This window comes from Pyrus communis, chromosome 6 (genome assembly GCF_041283825.1).
Source record: "Pyrus communis isolate YQ-2024b chromosome 6, ASM4128382v1, whole genome shotgun sequence".
Taxonomy (NCBI): Eukaryota; Viridiplantae; Streptophyta; class Magnoliopsida; order Rosales; family Rosaceae; genus Pyrus; species Pyrus communis.
In genome coordinates this window covers 9,057,855-9,077,523 of record NC_142570.1, presented here as the reverse complement: position 1 = coordinate 9,077,523, position 19,669 = coordinate 9,057,855, and the positions used below count along the sequence as shown (strand labels likewise).

General features: G+C 36.0%; 1 protein-coding gene and 1 non-coding gene across 3 annotated transcripts; both read left to right on the top strand.

Moving 5' to 3' along the window:
* The first annotated feature begins 4,090 nt into the window (after window positions 1–4,090).
* On the top strand, window positions 4,091–4,196 carry LOC137733058 (small nucleolar RNA R71). Its single transcript, XR_011068376.2, has one exon. It is a non-coding gene; the product is annotated as a small nucleolar RNA R71 (small nucleolar RNA).
* Window positions 4,197–8,074: 3,878 nt separating this feature from the next.
* LOC137711188 (ubiquitin-conjugating enzyme E2 10) lies at window positions 8,075–12,105 on the top strand. 2 transcript variants are annotated; one of them, XM_068450398.2, is made up of 5 exons: window positions 8,075–8,212; window positions 8,329–8,401; window positions 10,081–10,208; window positions 11,020–11,124; window positions 11,765–12,105. In XM_068450398.2, the coding sequence occupies exons 2-5, from the start codon at window positions 8,332–8,334 to the stop codon at window positions 11,906–11,908; spliced, it is 447 nt and encodes a 148-aa protein (XP_068306499.1). In that variant the 5' UTR covers window positions 8,075–8,212; window positions 8,329–8,331; the 3' UTR covers window positions 11,909–12,105. The 2 variants fall into 2 exon arrangements, with proteins under 2 accessions (XP_068306499.1, XP_088551848.1); XM_088695722.1 differs by having other exon boundaries at window positions 8,164–8,212; window positions 8,298–8,401.
* The last annotated feature ends 7,564 nt before the right edge of the window (window positions 12,106–19,669 follow it).

The following is a 19,669-nucleotide window of genomic DNA, read 5'->3' as shown; positions in this document are numbered from 1 at the left end:
GATGGTACGGGGTTGCCACTTTGTGTTTGATGTTGTACTTCTTCATCAAGGATTCAAAGGGTTTGTTGCAGAAATGGCTGCCACCATCACTAATAATAGCTCTTGGGGTTCCAAACCTACAAAAAATCACATTTTTAAGAAAATTCAAAACAACCTTATGATCATTAGTTATTGTAGCAATGGCTTCAACCCATTTGGATACATAATATACTGCCACTAATATGTATAAGTAACCAAAAGAGGATGGAAATGGTCCCATGAAATCGATTCCCCAAACATCAAAGAGCTCCACCACCAAAATGTTGTTCAATGGCATCTCATTTCTTCGGCTAATGTTCCCCATTTTCTGGCACCTATCACACTTAGAACAAAAATCAAAAGCATCTTTGAATAAAGTAGGCCAAAAGAAACCAGATTGTAAAACCTTTAGAGATGTCTTTTTGGCACCAAAATGTCCTCCACATGCCAATGTATGGCTGAACGTTAGAATGCTTTGTTGCTCACTCTCTGGGACACACCTCCTAATGATTTGGTCAGGGCAATATTTAAACAAATATGGTTTGTCCCAAACGTAGTGCTTTACCATGGCAAGGAACTTCTTTCTTTCCTGAAAAGAAAGGTCATTTCTAATTATACCACAAACAAGATAATTAACAAAATCAGCATACCATGGTTCTTTTTCTTGAATAACAAGGAGTTGTTCATCTAGAAATGATTCATTTAGAGGCAAAGGTTGTCCAACTCCATGGTTTTCATTGAGCCGTGACAAATGGTCAGCCACAACATTATCATTTCCCTTCTTATCTCGAATTTCCAAGTCAAACTCTTGTAGTAAGAGTATCCATCTAATTAAGCGTGGCTTAGCATCCTTTTTTGTCATCAAGTACCTAAGGGCTGCATGATCAGAAAACACAATAACTTTAGATCCAACAAGATATGACCGAAACTTCTCTAAGGCAAAAACAATAGCAAGCAACTCCTTTTCAGTATTGGAATAGTTAAGTTGAGCATCATTTAGAGTCCAGCTTGCATAGTAGATCACGTGTGGGAGCTTGTTCACCCTTTGCCCTAAAACTGCACCAATAGCATAGTCAGAGGCATCACACATTAATTCAAAAGGTAAAGACCAATCTGGTGCCATAATAATAGGGGCCGAGGTTAATTCATGTTTCAAAGTATTGAATGCATCCATACAAGCTTTATCAAAATGAAATACAACATCTTTAGCTAACAGATTGCATAATGGACGAGTGATCATTGAAAAGTTCTTAATGAAACGACAATAAAAACCCGCATGTCCCAAAAAACTTCTTACTCCCTTCACGGTTGTGGGAGCTGCCATATTGGTGATGATGTCAATTTTGGCTTTGTCCACCTCCATTCCTTGGCTAGAGATTACATGCCCCAACACAATTCCTTGTTTCACCATAAATTGGCACTTTTCCCAATTGAGAACCAAATTTGTTTCCTGACATCTTTGAAGTACTAAAGAGAGATGGTTAAGACATTCATCAAAAGAGGAACCAAACACTGAAAAGTCATCCATAAATACCTCAATAAATCTTTCTACCATGTCAGAAAAGATTGCCAACATACATCTTTGGAATGTTGCTGGAGCATTGCAAAGTCCAAAATGCATTCTCCTATATGCAAATGTGCCAAACGGGCAAGTAAAGGTAGTTTTTTCTTGATCCTCCGGAGCAATTGCAATTTGATTGTAACCTGAGTAACCATCAAGAAAACAATAGTGTGAGTAACCTGCCAATCTCTCAAGCATTTGATCTATGAAAGGCATAGGAAAGTAATCTTTTCTAGTGCTAGAATTCAACTTCCTGTAATCGGTGCAAACACGCCAACTAGCCGTGGGCTTTGTGGGCACAAGCTCTTTGTTTTCATTCTTCATCACCGTGATTCCCACCTTCTTAGGTACCACCTGAATAGCACTCACCCATTTGCTATCAGAAATGGGATATATGATCCCCACATCTAACAACTTCAACACTTCATTCCTCACAACTTCCTTCATGTGTGGATTTAGCCTCCTTTGTGGTTCCCGGGTTGACTTTGCTCCTTCTTCCAAAAGAATCCTATGCATGCACATGGTAGGGCTTATTCCCTTGATATCTGCAATAGACCAACCAATAACTGATTTGAACTCTTTTAACACCCTAATTAGTTTATCTTCTTCATTTGGGGTGAGGTCAGAAGTTATGATAACTGGAAGAGTTTCAAATTCAGCTAGATATGCATACTTTAGATGTGGTGGAAGTGGTTTAAGTTCAAGTTTTGGTGCCTTAACAGTGGAAGGGGTTAAATGTGACCTCGATGGTTCTAAAGGCTCTAAACGAGGTAAAATATTCAAAGGATACGGTGCCAATGCTTCCAAGGCAGCTACCTCTTCCATGAGTGCATCTTCTTCATCAAACTCATCTTGAGATTGACTCAAAACAGTTTGTAATGGTTCATTAGATTGTGCCTGCAAGAACTTAGAGAAAACAAGCGAATCAAGCACATCAATGGCATAACAATCAAGAGATGAAGAAGGATGTGAAAGAGACTCAAACACTTTGAATTGAACGGTCTCTCCTAGCACTGTCATAGTGAGGAGTCCATTTTGCACATCAATGATGGTCTTGGCCGTGGCCATAAACGGTCTCCCAAGCAAAATAGGCAATTCTCGGTCATGTATAGGAGCTTCTTCCATGTCCAACACTACAAAATCCGCAGGCAAGATTAGTTTATCAATTTGAACTAGAATATCCTCTACTATACCTCTTGGATATTTCACGGATCTGTCCGCAAGTTGTAATGAGATGGTGGTGGCTTTCAATTCCCCCAAACCTAGTTAAAGGTACACGGAATAAGGCATTAAGTTGATGCTAGCACCTAAGTCAAGCATCGCCTTCTTTACCTTCTTGTCCCCTATGGTGATGTTGATAGAAAAACTTCCTGGATCCTTGAGCTTTGGTGGAAGTTTTCTTTGCAACACGGGACTTACATTCTCGGACACCACTACTTTCTCATGTGGTCCATACTTCCTTTTGTAGTTGTTTAACTCTTTGAAGAACTTCCCATAAGCTGGCATGTTCCTAATGACATCAAGCAAAGGTAAGTTAACATTCACCTTACTTAGAATATCAAAAATCTCCTTAAATGACTTATCCTGCTTGCTCTTGGCAAGTCTTCCAGGGAATGGTATTGGTGGAGTGTAAGGTTTCTCGGCCTTGTGAAGATTTGGTGCTTCAAACGAGGGAGTAGCATGGCTTGGTTCCTCATTTGGTTTCTCATTTTCTCCTTGAGTAACCCCTGCATTCACATGATCAGATTCATTAGTAACTTCATTGCCAACTCTATTATTGATAACTTTACCACTTTTAAGTGTAGTGATTGCTTTGGCTTGCTCTTGGTTCCTTTGGAGTATCACGGGTTGGCTTGGAAACTTTCCAACCTCTCTTTGGCTCAAGGCATCTGCAATCTGCCCCAATTGTGTCTCCATTTTGGTTAGAGCCGCCGAATGTTGTTGGAGAGTGCTATTGGTGGTTTGTTGGAATTGCAAGGTATTTTGGGCTAACAATTTAACCGTATCCTCAAGAGTAGGTTTTGGTTGGAAGTTTTGGAATTGATTGTTGTTCTTCCACGAAAGATTGGGATGATCTCTCCAACTTGGGTTATATGTATTGGAATACACATCATTCATTGGCCTTTGATTGTAAGAATTCATGAGGTTCACTTGCTCTTGGACATACTCGGGGTAAGCCTCCCTAGATGGACATTGATGAGTAAGGTGGCTTGGTATGTTGCAAATGGCACACACTTCACTTGCTTTTGGCACCATGTTGAGCACGGATTCAAGCTTCTTTTCTAGGTTAGCTACCTGCAAAGAAAGATCATGATTAGAGCTTGTTTCATATACTCCAACTCTCTTACCCCTTACATCTTTGTGTTGAGCATTAGATCCCAACATCTCATAAATGTTATATGACTCTTGAGCATTCTTTTTCTTCAAAGCTCCACCTGCTGCATTATCAACAGTTGATTGACAGTTTGGGTTAGTCCATCATAGAAAATTTGCATTTGTAAGTGAAGAGGTAACCCATGGTGTGGACATTGCAAAAAAGGCCTTTAAAACACTCCCAACACTCATTGAAAGGTTCTCCATCATCTTGTTTGAAGTTGAAGATTTGTCCCCTTAAAGTGGCTGTCTTTTGAGTGGAAAAGAACTTTTCCAAAAACTTCTTAGCCATGGCATCCCATGTGGTGAGTGAACCAGGTACTAGAGTCATCAACCAACCCTTGGCCCTATCTTTCAAGGTGTAAGGGAACACTCTCATCCTCAGATTTGCTTCACTTACTCCCTGTAAAGGTAAACCACTCACAACATTGTAAAATTCTTTAATATGAGCTAAAGGATCTTCATTAGGTAAGCCATAAAAAGAAGGAAACATATGGAAATGTGAAGATTTAAGATCATAGTTTCTAGCTTCTGTGGGCAACAAGATGCATGAAGGTGAATTTGGTATGATTGGTTGAGCAAAATCCTCCAAAGCTCGAAGATCATCTTGGTTGCCCGCCATCTCTTCTTCTCTTTCCCAATTAAAGTGCTTAGATCCTTCACTTGTTGGACTAGACGGTTTCCCTTCCTCTTCTTCACGGACAATGGAGGAACTTGTTGGCACAAAGCTTTCCAAAGTGTTGCCCTTTAACCATTCAATTCTTTGGCCTAATTCAGCAAGTCTATTTGACATATACTACCTGAAACAAGATAAAACAAGTTTGAATAAAAATCAGAAATCTACTTAAAATGAAAAGAACAAGGTTTAATATCAAAACAAGCAATTATAAGGGACTGAAATCAGTCCCCGGCAACGGCGCCATTTTGATTGTTGTCTTCCTTCCTAGTGCTAAAATAGGTTTAGTATAATGGCACAAGTAAGGGTGTCGAATCCACAGGGACTAATTGGACCTATATAATCACTTGTTTTGCAAGAACTCTTTACTAGAGAAATAAAACTAATCAATGTAGGCAAATTTGTTGTTGTAACTTGAAAGCATAAGGAAATGAAGTAAACACAAAATGAATGAATCAACAGCTAATAAAATGAGATAGTACCAATGGAGATGAAGCTAGGGATTCGATTTTACCATTGCTAACCCAAGGCCATGCTTGTTGAATCAGATTATACTCATCCATCTACCTATTTCTTGAGTTTGTTTCACTTAGATATGATCAACCATATGATGTGTGGATTTGATCAAATGTCTCTAATCATGAGCCTAATTGTGATGTGCAACTTTGGTTCCTAATCAAGAATAGGTAGTGCACAAGAAACTTTCACAAAACCAAAGGGAACACTCGGCAGGATGTTTGCAAAACATTCCCTTCATTCATTCACATATCCACCAAGATTATGCATGATGTGTGCTTTAATCTTGGCTAAACAACCTGTGGTTAATTCAAATGATGATCAAGCATTAAAATCAACACACTAAGTCACAATTAAATCGGAGAATGAAACAAGAAATAGATAGATTAAATGAGAATTCTGAATTAACTACATGGCAATCTTGCAAGGCTACATCGAATCCCTAGAGAGAGATTAGTTACACTTCATGTTTACAAAAGGTTTGACATAAAAATATATAACATGAGTGAACATAGGATTAAGAAGAAAGAACCCTTGAAGCCAAAACTGATGTCGAAATCCCTTAAGAGTTGCCTTCGGTGTTGGTGCTCCAAGTGTGTTGTAAATGAAGGTGGAGCGGCTAAGGTTGAATGGTTTCTGCGAATGGGAGAGTGTATGGAATGGAATGAAGCCGAGAAGAGATTGTGTAGAAATGGAAGGGGATTTGCGGCAAAGGGGAAGTGTTTGTGTTATCTTGTGTATGAAAATGAGATGTCCTTGAATGAATGAATGCAAGGGTTTTTATAGGAGGAGTAGAGGTGTATATGGCTGTTTGTTTAGAATGCATGTGGCTTGTTAATGATGGAAAACAGCTAGGAAAGCATGTGAAAGCTGGAAATGCATAAGGGGTACACGACAATGATGCTTGTTGGTGCTGGAATTGCATGTGTGTGAGGTGTGTAGGTGCTGAAAATGCATGTGAATGCATGCTGGAAATGGGAATGAAAGGCACGGCATTGAGTTGGGAAATGAAGTGTGTGTGAATGCATGTGAGTGCATGTGAATTAAAGGGGTGTGAATGATTATGGGATGCTGGAAATCTGGAGTGGAATGGGTTATTCACGGCATTAAGTGAAGTGAAATGATTAAATGTTTAATGGTTGCATGTGAATGAATTGTTTGTAGGGAAAGAATGGGAGTGACACTAGGTTGAATGATGATGAGTGCATGTGAATTGAAATGCATGTGGAATGAATGAAATGCATTGATATGCACGGCAAAGGAAGTGGATTTTCTGCTGAAAATGAATTAAAGGGTGCATGTGTTGATTTGTGGTGCAATGATGAAGTGGGAAGGTGGAAATGCAAAGGGGAAATGCTAAAATGAAAGGGAAGTGCTCGGCAAAGGAAAGTGAATGTAGATGGGTGCATGTGTTGGTGGTTTTGCATGTGAATTAGAGGGGGAAGGCATGTGCAATGAGTGGTGTTGTGTGATGCATGGTTGAATGATTAAAGAGTGCATGTGGGTTGGAAATGTGGCTGCAATGATGAAGTGTAATGGCTGAAAATGGGATGGATTTGCAAGGGCCACGGCAATGAGGGAAGATTGTGTTCATGTGGCTGAAATTGGTGTGTAATTGGGCTAGGGTTTAAGTGCATGAAATGGACCCAAATTGCTCCTCCTTGCATGGCAAGGAATGGTGTTTGTGTTAAGCCCATGGCAAGGTGTTATGTGATTGGGTTAGGGCCATTGTTTTGTGTCCTCAAGTGCATACAAGGCCTTCAATTTCATCCAACACTTGGGCTCCAAGTATAAGCTATCCATCCTTAGCCCAATAGTGCTCCAAAACACTCCACAATGCATCATTTCGTCAAACACGTCTTATTATCCTGAAAACACACAAAAGAAGCATAAAGGACTAAAATAACTAAAGAAACATAACGTAAATGTACGAGAACAAGCCATTTAAGTTGCACGAATATGCTCCTATCACCGACCCAAACATTGTACCAAACAACAGACGAAACAGGGATAACTTAGTCATTTTAACATTTTGGTTCCGTTCCGTCCTGCGCTTACCAAACACAAAACGGAACAACTCTCTCATTCTGTCATGCGCATACCAAACATCACATGGAACCACTATTCCGTCATGTCCCGTCCCATCCCGTCCCATCCCGTCCCGTCCTATTCCATCCCGTCTGCGTACCAAACGGCCCCTCAAGGAACAACGCCTTAAAGTACAAGTAAAGAAATTACATATGTGCAAGAAATAAAATACATGGCCCCCAATGAATCCTAAATAAGAAATGCAACATACATTAAGGATAAATAAGCCAATAAATAATATTTTTTAACTACACCTCCATCAATTTTATAACTTTATAGAGGTTTTATTGAACAATGTAAATATACAAGTAAATTTTGAAAAACAACCTAAAGCGATGTTCTTTTTTCAGAATGCATTTCAAATGCTTTTAGAATAAAAAAATATTCACTTATTTTAAAAACATTTCTAAACATATTCTATATTGATAAGCAAGGTATAACTGATACTTAAAATTCAAATACATCCCTTGAAAAAAAAATTTCAAATATCATGAAAAGACTAAAAGAACAAATGACTGGTTATAATAAAGCATAAGACTTTAGTACAATGACAATCTTTTGTTAAACAAAACCGTAACGTATAAAGTTTTGAATCTCAAATTAATATTTTTAAAATTTATATATCTAATGAGAACTGTTATTAGTATTTCAAAAATTTCATTTTATATTTTTCATAAGTGTATTTTTCTTTCTAATTATAAAAAATTTGAATTTTTTTTTTAAAATGTGAATAACAATTTCCTATCTATCATACAGAAAAATTTGTCCTTATTCATGAATAATGTAAATGAGATGGAACACTTTGATTGAAGTGATGCTTTAACGAAATGACACAAATGCCCCTTTCCTCCTTCCCAAGAAGTGATTTTGAGTGGTTGTTCAAAGAGCTACCCACCTTCTCAATAAACTCAAAATACCTTAAAACCAAAAGAAAGGATTAAATCAAAATCAATAAAGCAGGAGGGTCTCTCAGGTCAAAGGTAACCCTCTCTCTCTCTCTCTCTCTCGATAATTTTGCAGAAATTTAATTTGGGGATTTTTCACTGAGGTGATTTTATGATCTAGGGTTTGTTTGGTTGAATTTTTGTTTGTGAAGGTGATGGCGTCGAAACGGATCCTGAAGGAGCTGAAGGACCTCCAGAAAGATCCTCCTACTTCGTGCAGCGCTGGTATGTCTAGTTTTGAATCCGATCTGATTCCTTTTGATGCTGCTTTTGGTTTGTGTATGCTGATAAAGTTTTAATTTTGTGTTTTGGGTAGATTTTGGCATCTGATTTGACCTTCGATTGATGCTTGCTTTTGAATTTTTTATTTTTTTATTTTTTTATTTTTTTTATAACCCAAACCAGTAAATCTGTGTAAAAGCAGCAGTCTTGCTCTTGACAGACTTTGATCATTTTATCTCATGCAATTTTGTATTTGTCGAAAATTGAATGAAACTGTATTTGTTTTCGAAAGTTGGTCATCTGAATTGCATGGCTAAGAACTATTTGAGAAGAGGTATATGATAGTGAAGGTGCTATTGTGTGGTAGTTGCTACTTGTTACCCATATACCCATTTCCCTGCCCGACCCACCATACCGAATTGGGCAATAGATGATCCATCTAGCATCTTGGTTATAAATGGGTAATTTCCAATTTAACAAGGTGTTAAATCTATAACGGTGGTCTGTAAGGACACACTTAACATCCAAAAGGGAAACCTTTACGGTTTTTGGGTGATCCTTATTTTGAGTAACTCAAAATCACTGTGTCTTGCAAGTCCACCAAGGTGCTAAAGCGGTTTTTGGTGGGACTTTTGTTATTCTCATGCTTGTCGATGGTCGCAAAGACGGAGTTGTTAGACATTAATGTTGTTAGAAAGCCTAAAGAAGAGGAAGGTTAGGGCACTCAAAGAAGTTGACTGGTAATTTGAAGTTGGAACAGTGTTGAGTATTTGTTTTCTGATTGTTTTGAATATTGTTTAGGTAAAGCGGTCATTGCGTGGTTGTATAAGTTGTGGTGGGAAAAGACGCATTCTTATTTTTCGTGGTAGGTGATTAAGTATTGTCTTGGGGTTTCTTGTTCGACGCTTTATCTCAACAGATAAATGGCATTACTCTGGAAACGAAGGACAAACTGCCTTACGTTTCAAATTTCCCCCTTGTGACAGTCTACTGCATGGATTAATTATAGATATTTCTTCTCTTCTGTTATATATGCTATATCCAGAGTAGACCTAGACCTACCCACCCTAACAATGGGTTAGGTTGGGTATGGGCGTTAGATGTAACTGGAAAGTAAACGGGAAGCTATTAGTGAATCCCGCATATGGCCCACCCTAAAACTTCCCATTTTCCTCCTAAGTGATATTATTTAACTGAACGGACTATAAACACATATTCGTTTACTGGTTTACTTTGAAGATTAACATTCCCCTCTTATATATGGCTTATCTTATAAATGATAATAATTTGTTTTTTAGTTTCAAATAACTTGACTAGGTTAGATTGTTTATGTTTATCATCATTTGTATTACCATAATTTTTGTCATTGTTTATGTTTAATCCACTTAACGGCTGCAAGAGTTTATTATGTTGGGAGAATATGGACTAAGTCTCTCTCATTTATAGCCACAGCAGTCTACCTACTGTGATTAACGAAATTATGTGCAAGTGTAACCCTTCACTTCTTCTAGGCTATTAGAACTCTTTTTGTATAATGTTTTCATAGTAAATGGCAACTTTTGTCTGCTTTTTCAATTTTTTTTGTTGTTAGAAATTTACTGAAACTATTTGATAAAAGACTAACGACATTGTTCTCAGCAGATATCCAATTTGATTGCCTTTGCTCTTATGTATATCTTTAGGCCCAGTTGCAGAAGACATGTTCCACTGGCAGGCAACAATAATGGGTCCTGCTGACAGTCCTTATGCAGGTGGAGTGTTTCTTGTCACTATCCATTTTCCTCCAGACTATCCTTTTAAGCCACCAAAGGTACTTGCTGGCTTTCTATTAATTTCACATCATATACGCACAAGTTCCTTTCTTTATTGCTCTGCTGATTTCGTAATTGAATCAGAATCCTTAGTATCTTGATGTCAAAGAGTTGAGTACCTCATCTGGCCTAAAAAGTTGGAAAGACGTCAATCATATTCTTATGCTATCTTTCTCACACATATGATAACCAATTGAATAGGCTTATGCCTGGGAAAGATGACCATATCCTGAGCCACTATGCCTTGATTGATTGTAATTTCTTGAACAGTAATACATTAATTAATTGATGAATGATGCCTAATGTATTTTCCATATCTCATGGAGTTGATTTCATGATACTAGAAATTGACAATTGTTCACTAGCTTATTAGTACTGAAGTAAATGGCATCCTCATTTGGAATGGTAACCTGTTCGCATTACTAGTGGCTGTTCTGTAAATGGGACTCCACATGGTTCACATGTGGTGTTCCTGTGGTAAATTATGATGTAAACTAATTACAAGAGCTACTTTTACAGACCTTTTAAGTCCTATGTGATATCTGGTTTAGTTTCAAGGTTCGTTGCTAATAGACACACTGGCCGAAGTCCATATTGGAGGTTTTAAAAGTTCCAAATTTTGATAAATGACTAGGAAACTGTGAAATTTTGCATATTGGTTGTTGTCATAAATACTGTTATGTTGGCTTTTCAAGATCTTTTACTTCTACTATTAGAACTTATTAAAGATTTTGTTCAACTGTTATTTCGTTTATCTTTTTGCTACTTACATGTAATTCTGTGCTATTTTTTTTTTTTATGTTTTTGCAGGTTGCATTCAGGACAAAGGTGTTTCACCCTAATATCAACAGCAACGGTAGCATTTGCCTTGACATATTGAAAGAACAGTGGAGCCCTGCCCTGACCATATCCAAGGTAAATGCTTAATGCCCTAAGCAGGATTGCTTTCTTCACGAATTTGATTGTTCTACAGATACTAGTTTCCCCTACCGAGTTCTACATATGACTCGAAGTGGTTACATCACTACAGGAAAAGCGAATCACTAGTGATGAAACTTGGGGTTTTTATATGATCCTATGCCATGATTTTGGTGGACTCCATTATTATTACAAGGCCCCTTGTGATTTATATCTTTTGATTTTAATTTGTAATTTTGTTACTTCTGAAATTTTACAAATTAAAGTTTGCAAACATAAGAGCTCTATGAGAAACAAACAGCACAAGTCCTGTATCGGCCAGAATAATTTTCGTTCTCTTTTTCTTGTGACGAATCATCACTTGTACTAATTGTACCAAGAAATTTCCATAGTGAAATACTCATTGATCTTGGGGATCCCATTGCGTATTTGAATTATTTTGATGTGATGCACTGTGGCTTTTGAACTGTTATGATGTTATGCACTGAACAGGAAACAGTGTTTGATCAGATCTGCCATACACATTGAAACTGGTTTGGCTGGAAATTTCTTATATCTGGGTATTATTATAGTTGATGCAATCATATGTCCTTCGTGTCACTGAAGCACAGGCACTGGTTTCACTTTCATGTTTCAGGTGTTGCTCTCGATCTGTTCACTGTTGACAGACCCAAACCCTGATGACCCTTTGGTCCCGGAGATCGCCCATATGTACAAGACTGACAAGAACAAGTATGAGACCACCGCAAGGAGCTGGACTCAGAAGTATGCTATGGGTTAGTCTGGGCGATGCTAGGACCGTGTGAAGGACTGCTTCTTTTCTTGTGGCAGTATGATCATTGGATCAGATGTATGAATGGATGTGTGTTCTGTTCTTTACATAAGCGGACCAAAAGGGAGAGTTTACTGCCCTCGGAACACTATATTGCTTTCGAATTGTTTGTTATGCAAAAGTTTATATATGAGACTCTGAAACCATTCTCTCCCTCTAACAAAGTGCTGCTGAAAATGAACTTCTTTGGCCCCTCCTAGAAAATATTTGTTCCGGCTTTTTGCAAATCACATTTTGACACATGCAAAATTAACTCGTTAGAAACGCAACAAAAGTTTTATGTGTGAAAATGTGATTGGCAGTTAAGCAGGAATGTCTATTTACAATTGGAGGAGTCATAGCAGATAATGGCCACAAGAAGAATGAACCTACGAGAATCTAAGTACGTAGCACTAAGTGCTAGTGGTGGAAGCGTTTTAGCTGTTAAATTTAATTTTCATGACTATTATATTTTTTTTTTTGGTTTTAGTCATTTATTTTTTGTACCACTTTGTGTGCGTATTGTTAAAAAAAAAATGGTTGTAAAATAAGATGGAGTTAGTTAAGTTGGATAGAGCTTACCATTTGGCAGGGGTCTTTGCATTCAAGTTCGAATTTCCATTGATCGATTTAATGCATTTATCCTACCATTGTACGTTACGCTAGTGTATTTTTTGCAACCCCATGAGGAAGACTGGAGCTGAAACTCACTAGACGGACGTTGGAGGCCGAGTCCGCCTGAACAACCCTGATCAGCTTCTTTCATCAAGCAACACAGCCTAGCCTAGGGACTTTTTTGAGTGCTCCGAAGTATCCAGTATTCTAAGAGTTTTAACATTTAGATTTTTATTTAAAAATATCAAAATAAGATCTAACGGTTAAAATATCAGAAGTACTGGATTCAACCAGAGTGCCCATGAATTCAACGCCTAGCCTAAGTCCCAACCCGATGTGATTTGAAACCTCCCAAAGCAAAAAAAGTCCTTGGAATTCTTTATCCGTATCGAACAGGAATGTGTACTGTGTAGTGTTCATTTTGCAGTGGGCTTCAAAGGGGTTGGCCCAAATCCATTTTAAAGGGTGAGTTGATTAATAGGAGGAGACCTAGATACCCCAACAATCAAAGTTATTTTTTAGGTATCAACTTGGATGTTACGAAAAATGACAACTTTGAACCACATTATATTAATTTATTGTGAGGCTAAACTCACATCCTTTTCCATTAGTATATATAATACCATTCAAAAAAAAAAAAAAAAAACTTGGATGTTACGAGCAACTTTTGTCTTTCGATTCCCCAAAAACTAACCTCTAACCTCTTGTTTTTGTTGGGTAAGTTCAAGTTACTAGTTTCTACTCAATGCGAGCGTAGTTATAATTGTCAGATCGACAAGTTCATCATGAGTTATAATTGTCTGATCGACAAGTTCATCGTGAGTTACGACGGATCGCAATCAGCTGAGTGGTGTTCCCATCACAGTACGAATTCGTAACGAAGATGCACCTAACCTGGATTTAGTAAAGCATGCATGCTTTCATGGCATTTGGATGGTGTGATCGGGTGGGTAGGCCATTTCCATTTTTGTTGCCTTTTCAACCTCAAGCAACTGTTTGAGATCAGAAGTCCCCTCTGTCTCTTTGATCTTCCAAAACATTATAAACAATGACAGTAGCTGATCATGTGCCACTGCCAGCCAAACCAAAACCCTAGAGAGACAGTACACGGTAACTAGAATAAGGACTTACTGGAACTAGGTTTCCATCTACCGCGGCCTCCCGGTCTAATAATATAATGTTATGTGTGAATTTCTTTCTACATAGCATTGCATTATTAGACCGAAACGCTATATAATGGTAAACCTATTTTATGTAAGTTGTTTTCAGTAACTAGATGCGGTAAAACAAAACTAAAATTACATAAAATCAGGATCCAATTAATTAATGATGCATCAATTTTTTTTAGGCAGTCTGTGTCCTCCTGCGGCGAGTGTGATACCAAGCGGATGAATAAAACATCACTCGAATTCAAATTGTGTAAATTTTTTTTGTCAATACACTATCAACATGATGCGTATCAATTTGTACACAAAACGACAATTCTGTCTTCGGGAAAAATGTAGGGCTGCAATCCTACGAAATAGTACTCCAATACCCTACAAATCCACAACTTTGTTTTCTCACCATTGTCATTTCCTCTTTTGAAAAATACTAACTTCTCTTTCAAAATTTGACTTTCAACATTCTGTTTTCTTACATTTTTTACATAATATTTTTTAATATTGATATAGAAGTTTAGCTTAAACTATGAGGTGATAGTAAGTTTACAAAGAATTTAATACTTTTTAGAAAAAAACTTTATTCAAATAAAAAACGTCTAATAAATTCTGTTCTAATACCGTCAAAAAAATTCTACTTTTAAGAGCCGTCAGTTCCCTTCCTTTTTTTAACCAATTTTCAACATGGTAAATACGTGGAGTTACAAACAAAAAAATCCAAATGTCTTTAGGGAGACATGTCCTACAAAAGGGCTAGAGCCTAGGACCATGGGCCTATAGAGAGATAAAGAGAGAGGGATACTTTGTTCGTCTCTCTCACGTCTCACTTTCTTTCTCAGACAATGTTGATTTTTTGGGGTTTTTTAACGGAAAAGGACTCCCGTTGAATTCTTTTTCAAAGGATCGGAAGATCTTATAATTATATGTATTTAATATATATCATACGATTAGAAATTATTTTAAATTTAAAAATTTAAAATTTAAATTAAATATAAATAGTATCTAATGAAAATTAACTGCACGATATACGATGAACAAATATGATTACAAGATCTTAGAAGGATCTAGCTATTTTTAACATCTTTGTAGCGTTGAAAAGCCATCTAAGTGCTCCCCCACAATAACCCTTTCAAAATATAAAATAAAATAAAATTTGAAAAAGGAAAGAGATTTGCTTCTCTCTCCCTTTCAAAAGGAAAAAAGAAAAAAGAAAAAAGAAAAAAGAAAAAGAGATTTGCTTTATTTTTTTGTTTGGATTCGAATTAGTCGGTTCAAAGTCAAAACACAGAGAGAGCCTTGAAGAACATCAGAAGCGTCCAGTGTACCTAAATGGTGGTGGTGCTAGTTCGGAACCAATCACGTGAGGACACTTGGAATCCTGCTTCTATTTGTTAATTGTTAAGTGAATTTAACTCACCAAGCCGTTAATTAAGTGTGCGAGAAATGCTCTGGGCTCTTTTAAAAGTGAGGACTTTTCATAGGTTTTGTGCAAACACATAATTTTAAATTAAGTTTTGTGTCAACATTATAAAAATATTGTTTAAAAAATAAGAGTTGATAAAAAATTGTGTTTTTAAGGGAGCCTCTTCGGCATTTCTAATAAGTATGCTCATATCTTTCATTGGGCATGTTATTGAGGATTCCATGGTGTTGCTGCAACGGGTGATCGGAGGCGGTTTCACTCGTGTACGTTGACATGCTAATCGCTCATCATTTTTTTTTTTTTTAACATCAAGAAAACAATTAATCTTAACTTAAATAAAGTTCCATTTTTGAAAAGGAAATCAATTTACTTAAAGAACAGAGTCATAAGAGTTGCTAGTACACAAGGGATCATGCAACAAAGTACGTCTAACTACATGCTAATACCGTCAAAATTATACATGCAATGACACAAAATACAAAGTGAGTTCTTAACATATACACAAAATACAAAGTGAATTTTTCACATGACCGAACGCTTTTACTTAATGATATTATTTTATTTTGCAACGAGGTTAGAGATGTTGGGGACAATATAAATTCTTTACTAAGTATCTGGCAAGCTCGTACATTATACGATCAAACAAGAATTCACTTGATTAATGTTCTAAACTCATGACCGACATTGTTTTGGACGATAACATCTCTCCTTAGATACGTTTAACCTATTAACAAATCGCATTACTCGAACCGAATGGTCTAAGATCAACCTCACTAGCCGGAAACTATGGAGGTCAAGAACCATGGCCTGTGTTGGTAACCCTTGAATTTAATAAGGTTGAGTTCCCAATAATAACATAAGCAAACAGCCAAATGAAAGCTTAGCTGTATCTTAGTGGCACAGAGATCATGTTTTTCCATGCCTAAAACCATTGTACTTGTAAGATTACTTAATTCAAATTAAATTTGACCAAAAATTATTTATTTATTTATAATCTTTCACACTAACATTATTTAATTTCAGCATGCACGTGGAAAAGCTTAATGCAGAATAGAAATTCAGAAAGAAAAAAAAACAAAAACCGAAGTCCCGGCAAACTAGTCGTGTTTTAGGAGTTGGAAAAAGACCCTGGTTATCAGGTCTTTAATTCCTACTTTAATCACAATTAGTAGGGTTCTTTTAGGAGGGCTGATTGTCTCTACTGAGGACAGGAGTGACTCCCAAGCTGGTGACCTCCACTCAAAGATGTAGTGATGTGGCCATTGTCGAGCTCGGTCTCCATTTCTTAGCAGTTGGTGAAGTGGACTTACACTAAAGTTTGGTTAAACTATTAAGGGATATTATGGGCTTTATTAATCATTTGTTTCTTCTAATCTAATCATTTAATCATTTGTTTAATACCTAATCATTCTTTGCTGATTTCCTTTAATTTATCTGCCGCATTACAATAATCAAATATGGGTTTTAAGGGAAGATATTATGATAAACTATTAGATATTTAAATGGAAATAGTATTTGTAGGAACAATTCCTTGGGCTTGTTTGAACAACCAGTTGCGCGGAGCAGAAACCAAATCACAAGTTGTTTACAATAAGATTACACTGAATGTTTTTTCGTCGAGGTGCATATATATGCTATTGATCTATGTGATACCACTTGAAATTCATAGTCATACACGTGACATGAACAAGATTATCACTAGCAGTCACCATCCCCATGCATACATCCTCCTCCTTTTTTGAGAGATTTTTTAGTGGAACAATCATACTGTTCTGTAGTATTATTCACACATGTACAATAATATTCATGGGTGGATGTCAAAACTAATATTTCATAGGCGTAATATTTAGAAAATTAATAGGTAAATACATATATATATTATTATATTATGAATGAATTAGTAACATCACGTGCCCCGTCACAACACAAAAGGAAAAAAAAGTTGAGACATTAGTAACGGGATTAGTTGTGTGATCAACATGCAATGTCATTAAATTGAGCACGTTATTGTTGAGCCTTGAAATTATGGGATGGTTACTATGCTACCAAACATGTCCTATACAATCAATTATCAAATAATCACACACAACTTGCATTTCAAGTCAATAATTTCCTAATTGCTTCAAATAATACTTCTGTTAATAAAGGAAGTGTCAGATAAATTAAGAAAATTGGTGTCCTAATTTGTTGTTCAAAGGTGAAGTTGGTGTAATTTATAATAATGTTAATAAGTGAGTCTTCAACCTAAACCGATTGAATCCATTAAATAAAGTTCAAGCATAACATTCCAAGCGTGATGTTGTTCCCCTAATGTTGGCTATCTCAACTCTTAACCCTAAAATTCGGGGTTTGGAATTTTCATAAAATAAAAAATGAAATAAAATAAAATAAATCAAAGGGAAAGAGCACTATAGGAGTTTATATAGTATGAAATTTCAACGGAAATGGATGGAAATTCAAAGAAAATCGCAACGAACGTCGCATGGAGAATCCACGTCACTATGCATTCAAAAGTTTAGATTTGTGACAACAACAATAATGTTGCTCTTTTATATATATATAGGAGAATCCACGTCACTATGCATTCAAAAGTTTAGATTTGTGACAACAACAATAATGTTGCTCTTTTATATATATATATATATATATATATATATATATATATATATATTCATTTCTACTTATCAATTTCATATTTTCTCTTTACACATCACAAAAAGGGAGTTGATTTCAAACATTTTTTTTGAGTCTCTTACAATACCTTCTTATTTGTAGTCATCAGATTGAATAAATCAAACAAAAACGATACACAAGATTAAACAAGTGTGGGTACACAAAAATAATTAACTCCATTTAAATACAATAATAATAATTGTTATAATAATACAGTAAAACCTCTCTAAAGTAATATAGAAATAACCTCCTTAAAGTTATAAAAACATTCTGGTCCTAGTTATGTAAGGAATAAACCTTACATTGTAATAAGTTATAACTTTTTTTAGTCCCATCTTAGAAAAACACACCTTCATGTAGTTATAATTTTTGCTTCCAGTTGGGGTTTGATTTTTTGTTTTGGCACAACTAACACGAATATCATCAGTTAATTGATTTTTCGTATTGACCCTGATGGCATGGCTGATTTGATAGAGAAAAAAGGGTAGGTATTCAACACCCTTTATAAACACAACGGGGCCTTGGGCATCAAGGAAAGAAAGTATATATATGCAATAAATAAAATAGGATAAATTAGGTTAGCATCTCTCATTTTTCTTTCCATTAATTGAAATCTTATTCATTTTTTATTTTAGATTAAGGTCCATTGACTTTTGTTCACGTCATTATTTGAATATAAATTATTTACATGCCAGCCTATGTCAACTTCAAAATTGAAAAACTTATTAATCATTTTCAAATATATCCTTTTAGCATTTTTCATATATTTCTATGAGTTTCCTGTAGGAATAGTAGTATTAACAATAATAATAAATAATAAAACAAATCAATAACAAAACCATGTACCATAGTAATAATTTGTAATTACCGGAAACAAAATTTTTTCTTTGGGACTTGGGAGGAAGAGGTAGTGGGGTTGATCCCTCTCAAACACCATGATTGTCGAATAGTAACAACCCAAACTAGACAAGTACATCTAGGTATTAGTGCTAATTAATTGACTTGTATAAGAACATTGGGATACGGTTAATTCGCAATAAACCAAAAACTAATAATTAATAATGATTTGTCACTCAGTATTACGGTCTGATGGTATTCTTCTTCACTTGAAAGTGAGAGGTCTTAAGTTTGAAACTCATAGATGGAGAATTCGATACCAAATTAGGCTGCTCATTGTGTGGCTTAGCCGAACTTCCCCTTCCCTTAATGTAAAAATATCGATGTGCTAAAAAAAAAATTAATAATGGTTAAAACTAGTTAACTAATACTAGTACTCAAAGTTATCTATATTTTCGTTTTGTGATGCTAGAAATATCACTTTGGTAAGACTATATGATGTGACGGTAATAGTTGAATCATTAAAAAAATAATCCAACCATCAACCACAACATCTTGTAGTTTACCAAACATAATCTAAACAAAATGGTTTTTATAACATTTTTCTTTTTCGTGGCTCAAAAGAACGTATGATGCTGATTAACTAGTATATATCTCTAGCATAAGGTTAAGAAACCGTACAAATTGCAAATATAAAAAAAAAAATGTTTGGAAATTTCGTGGTTTGAGAACCCAAAAACATCAAACATCAAATATATGATTAGTTATATGGAGCTTAGAGACCAAGAACATGACCCCTCTCGCTCATGTATTTGTCGAATCCCGTGTAGTCTTTGCTAATTGTTTTTTTATCTATGGGTTCATACGGTTAGCTCCTAGTTAAGCGCGGCCAAACTCCAAGAAACCCACAACTTTTTTTTTTTTTTTTTTTTTTTTTTTGTTATATTATTTTATTTTTCAAAATTTGATGATGTGAATCCAAATGCCCAAGTGCGCATTTCTTCTTAAGCATCCATTGGATCG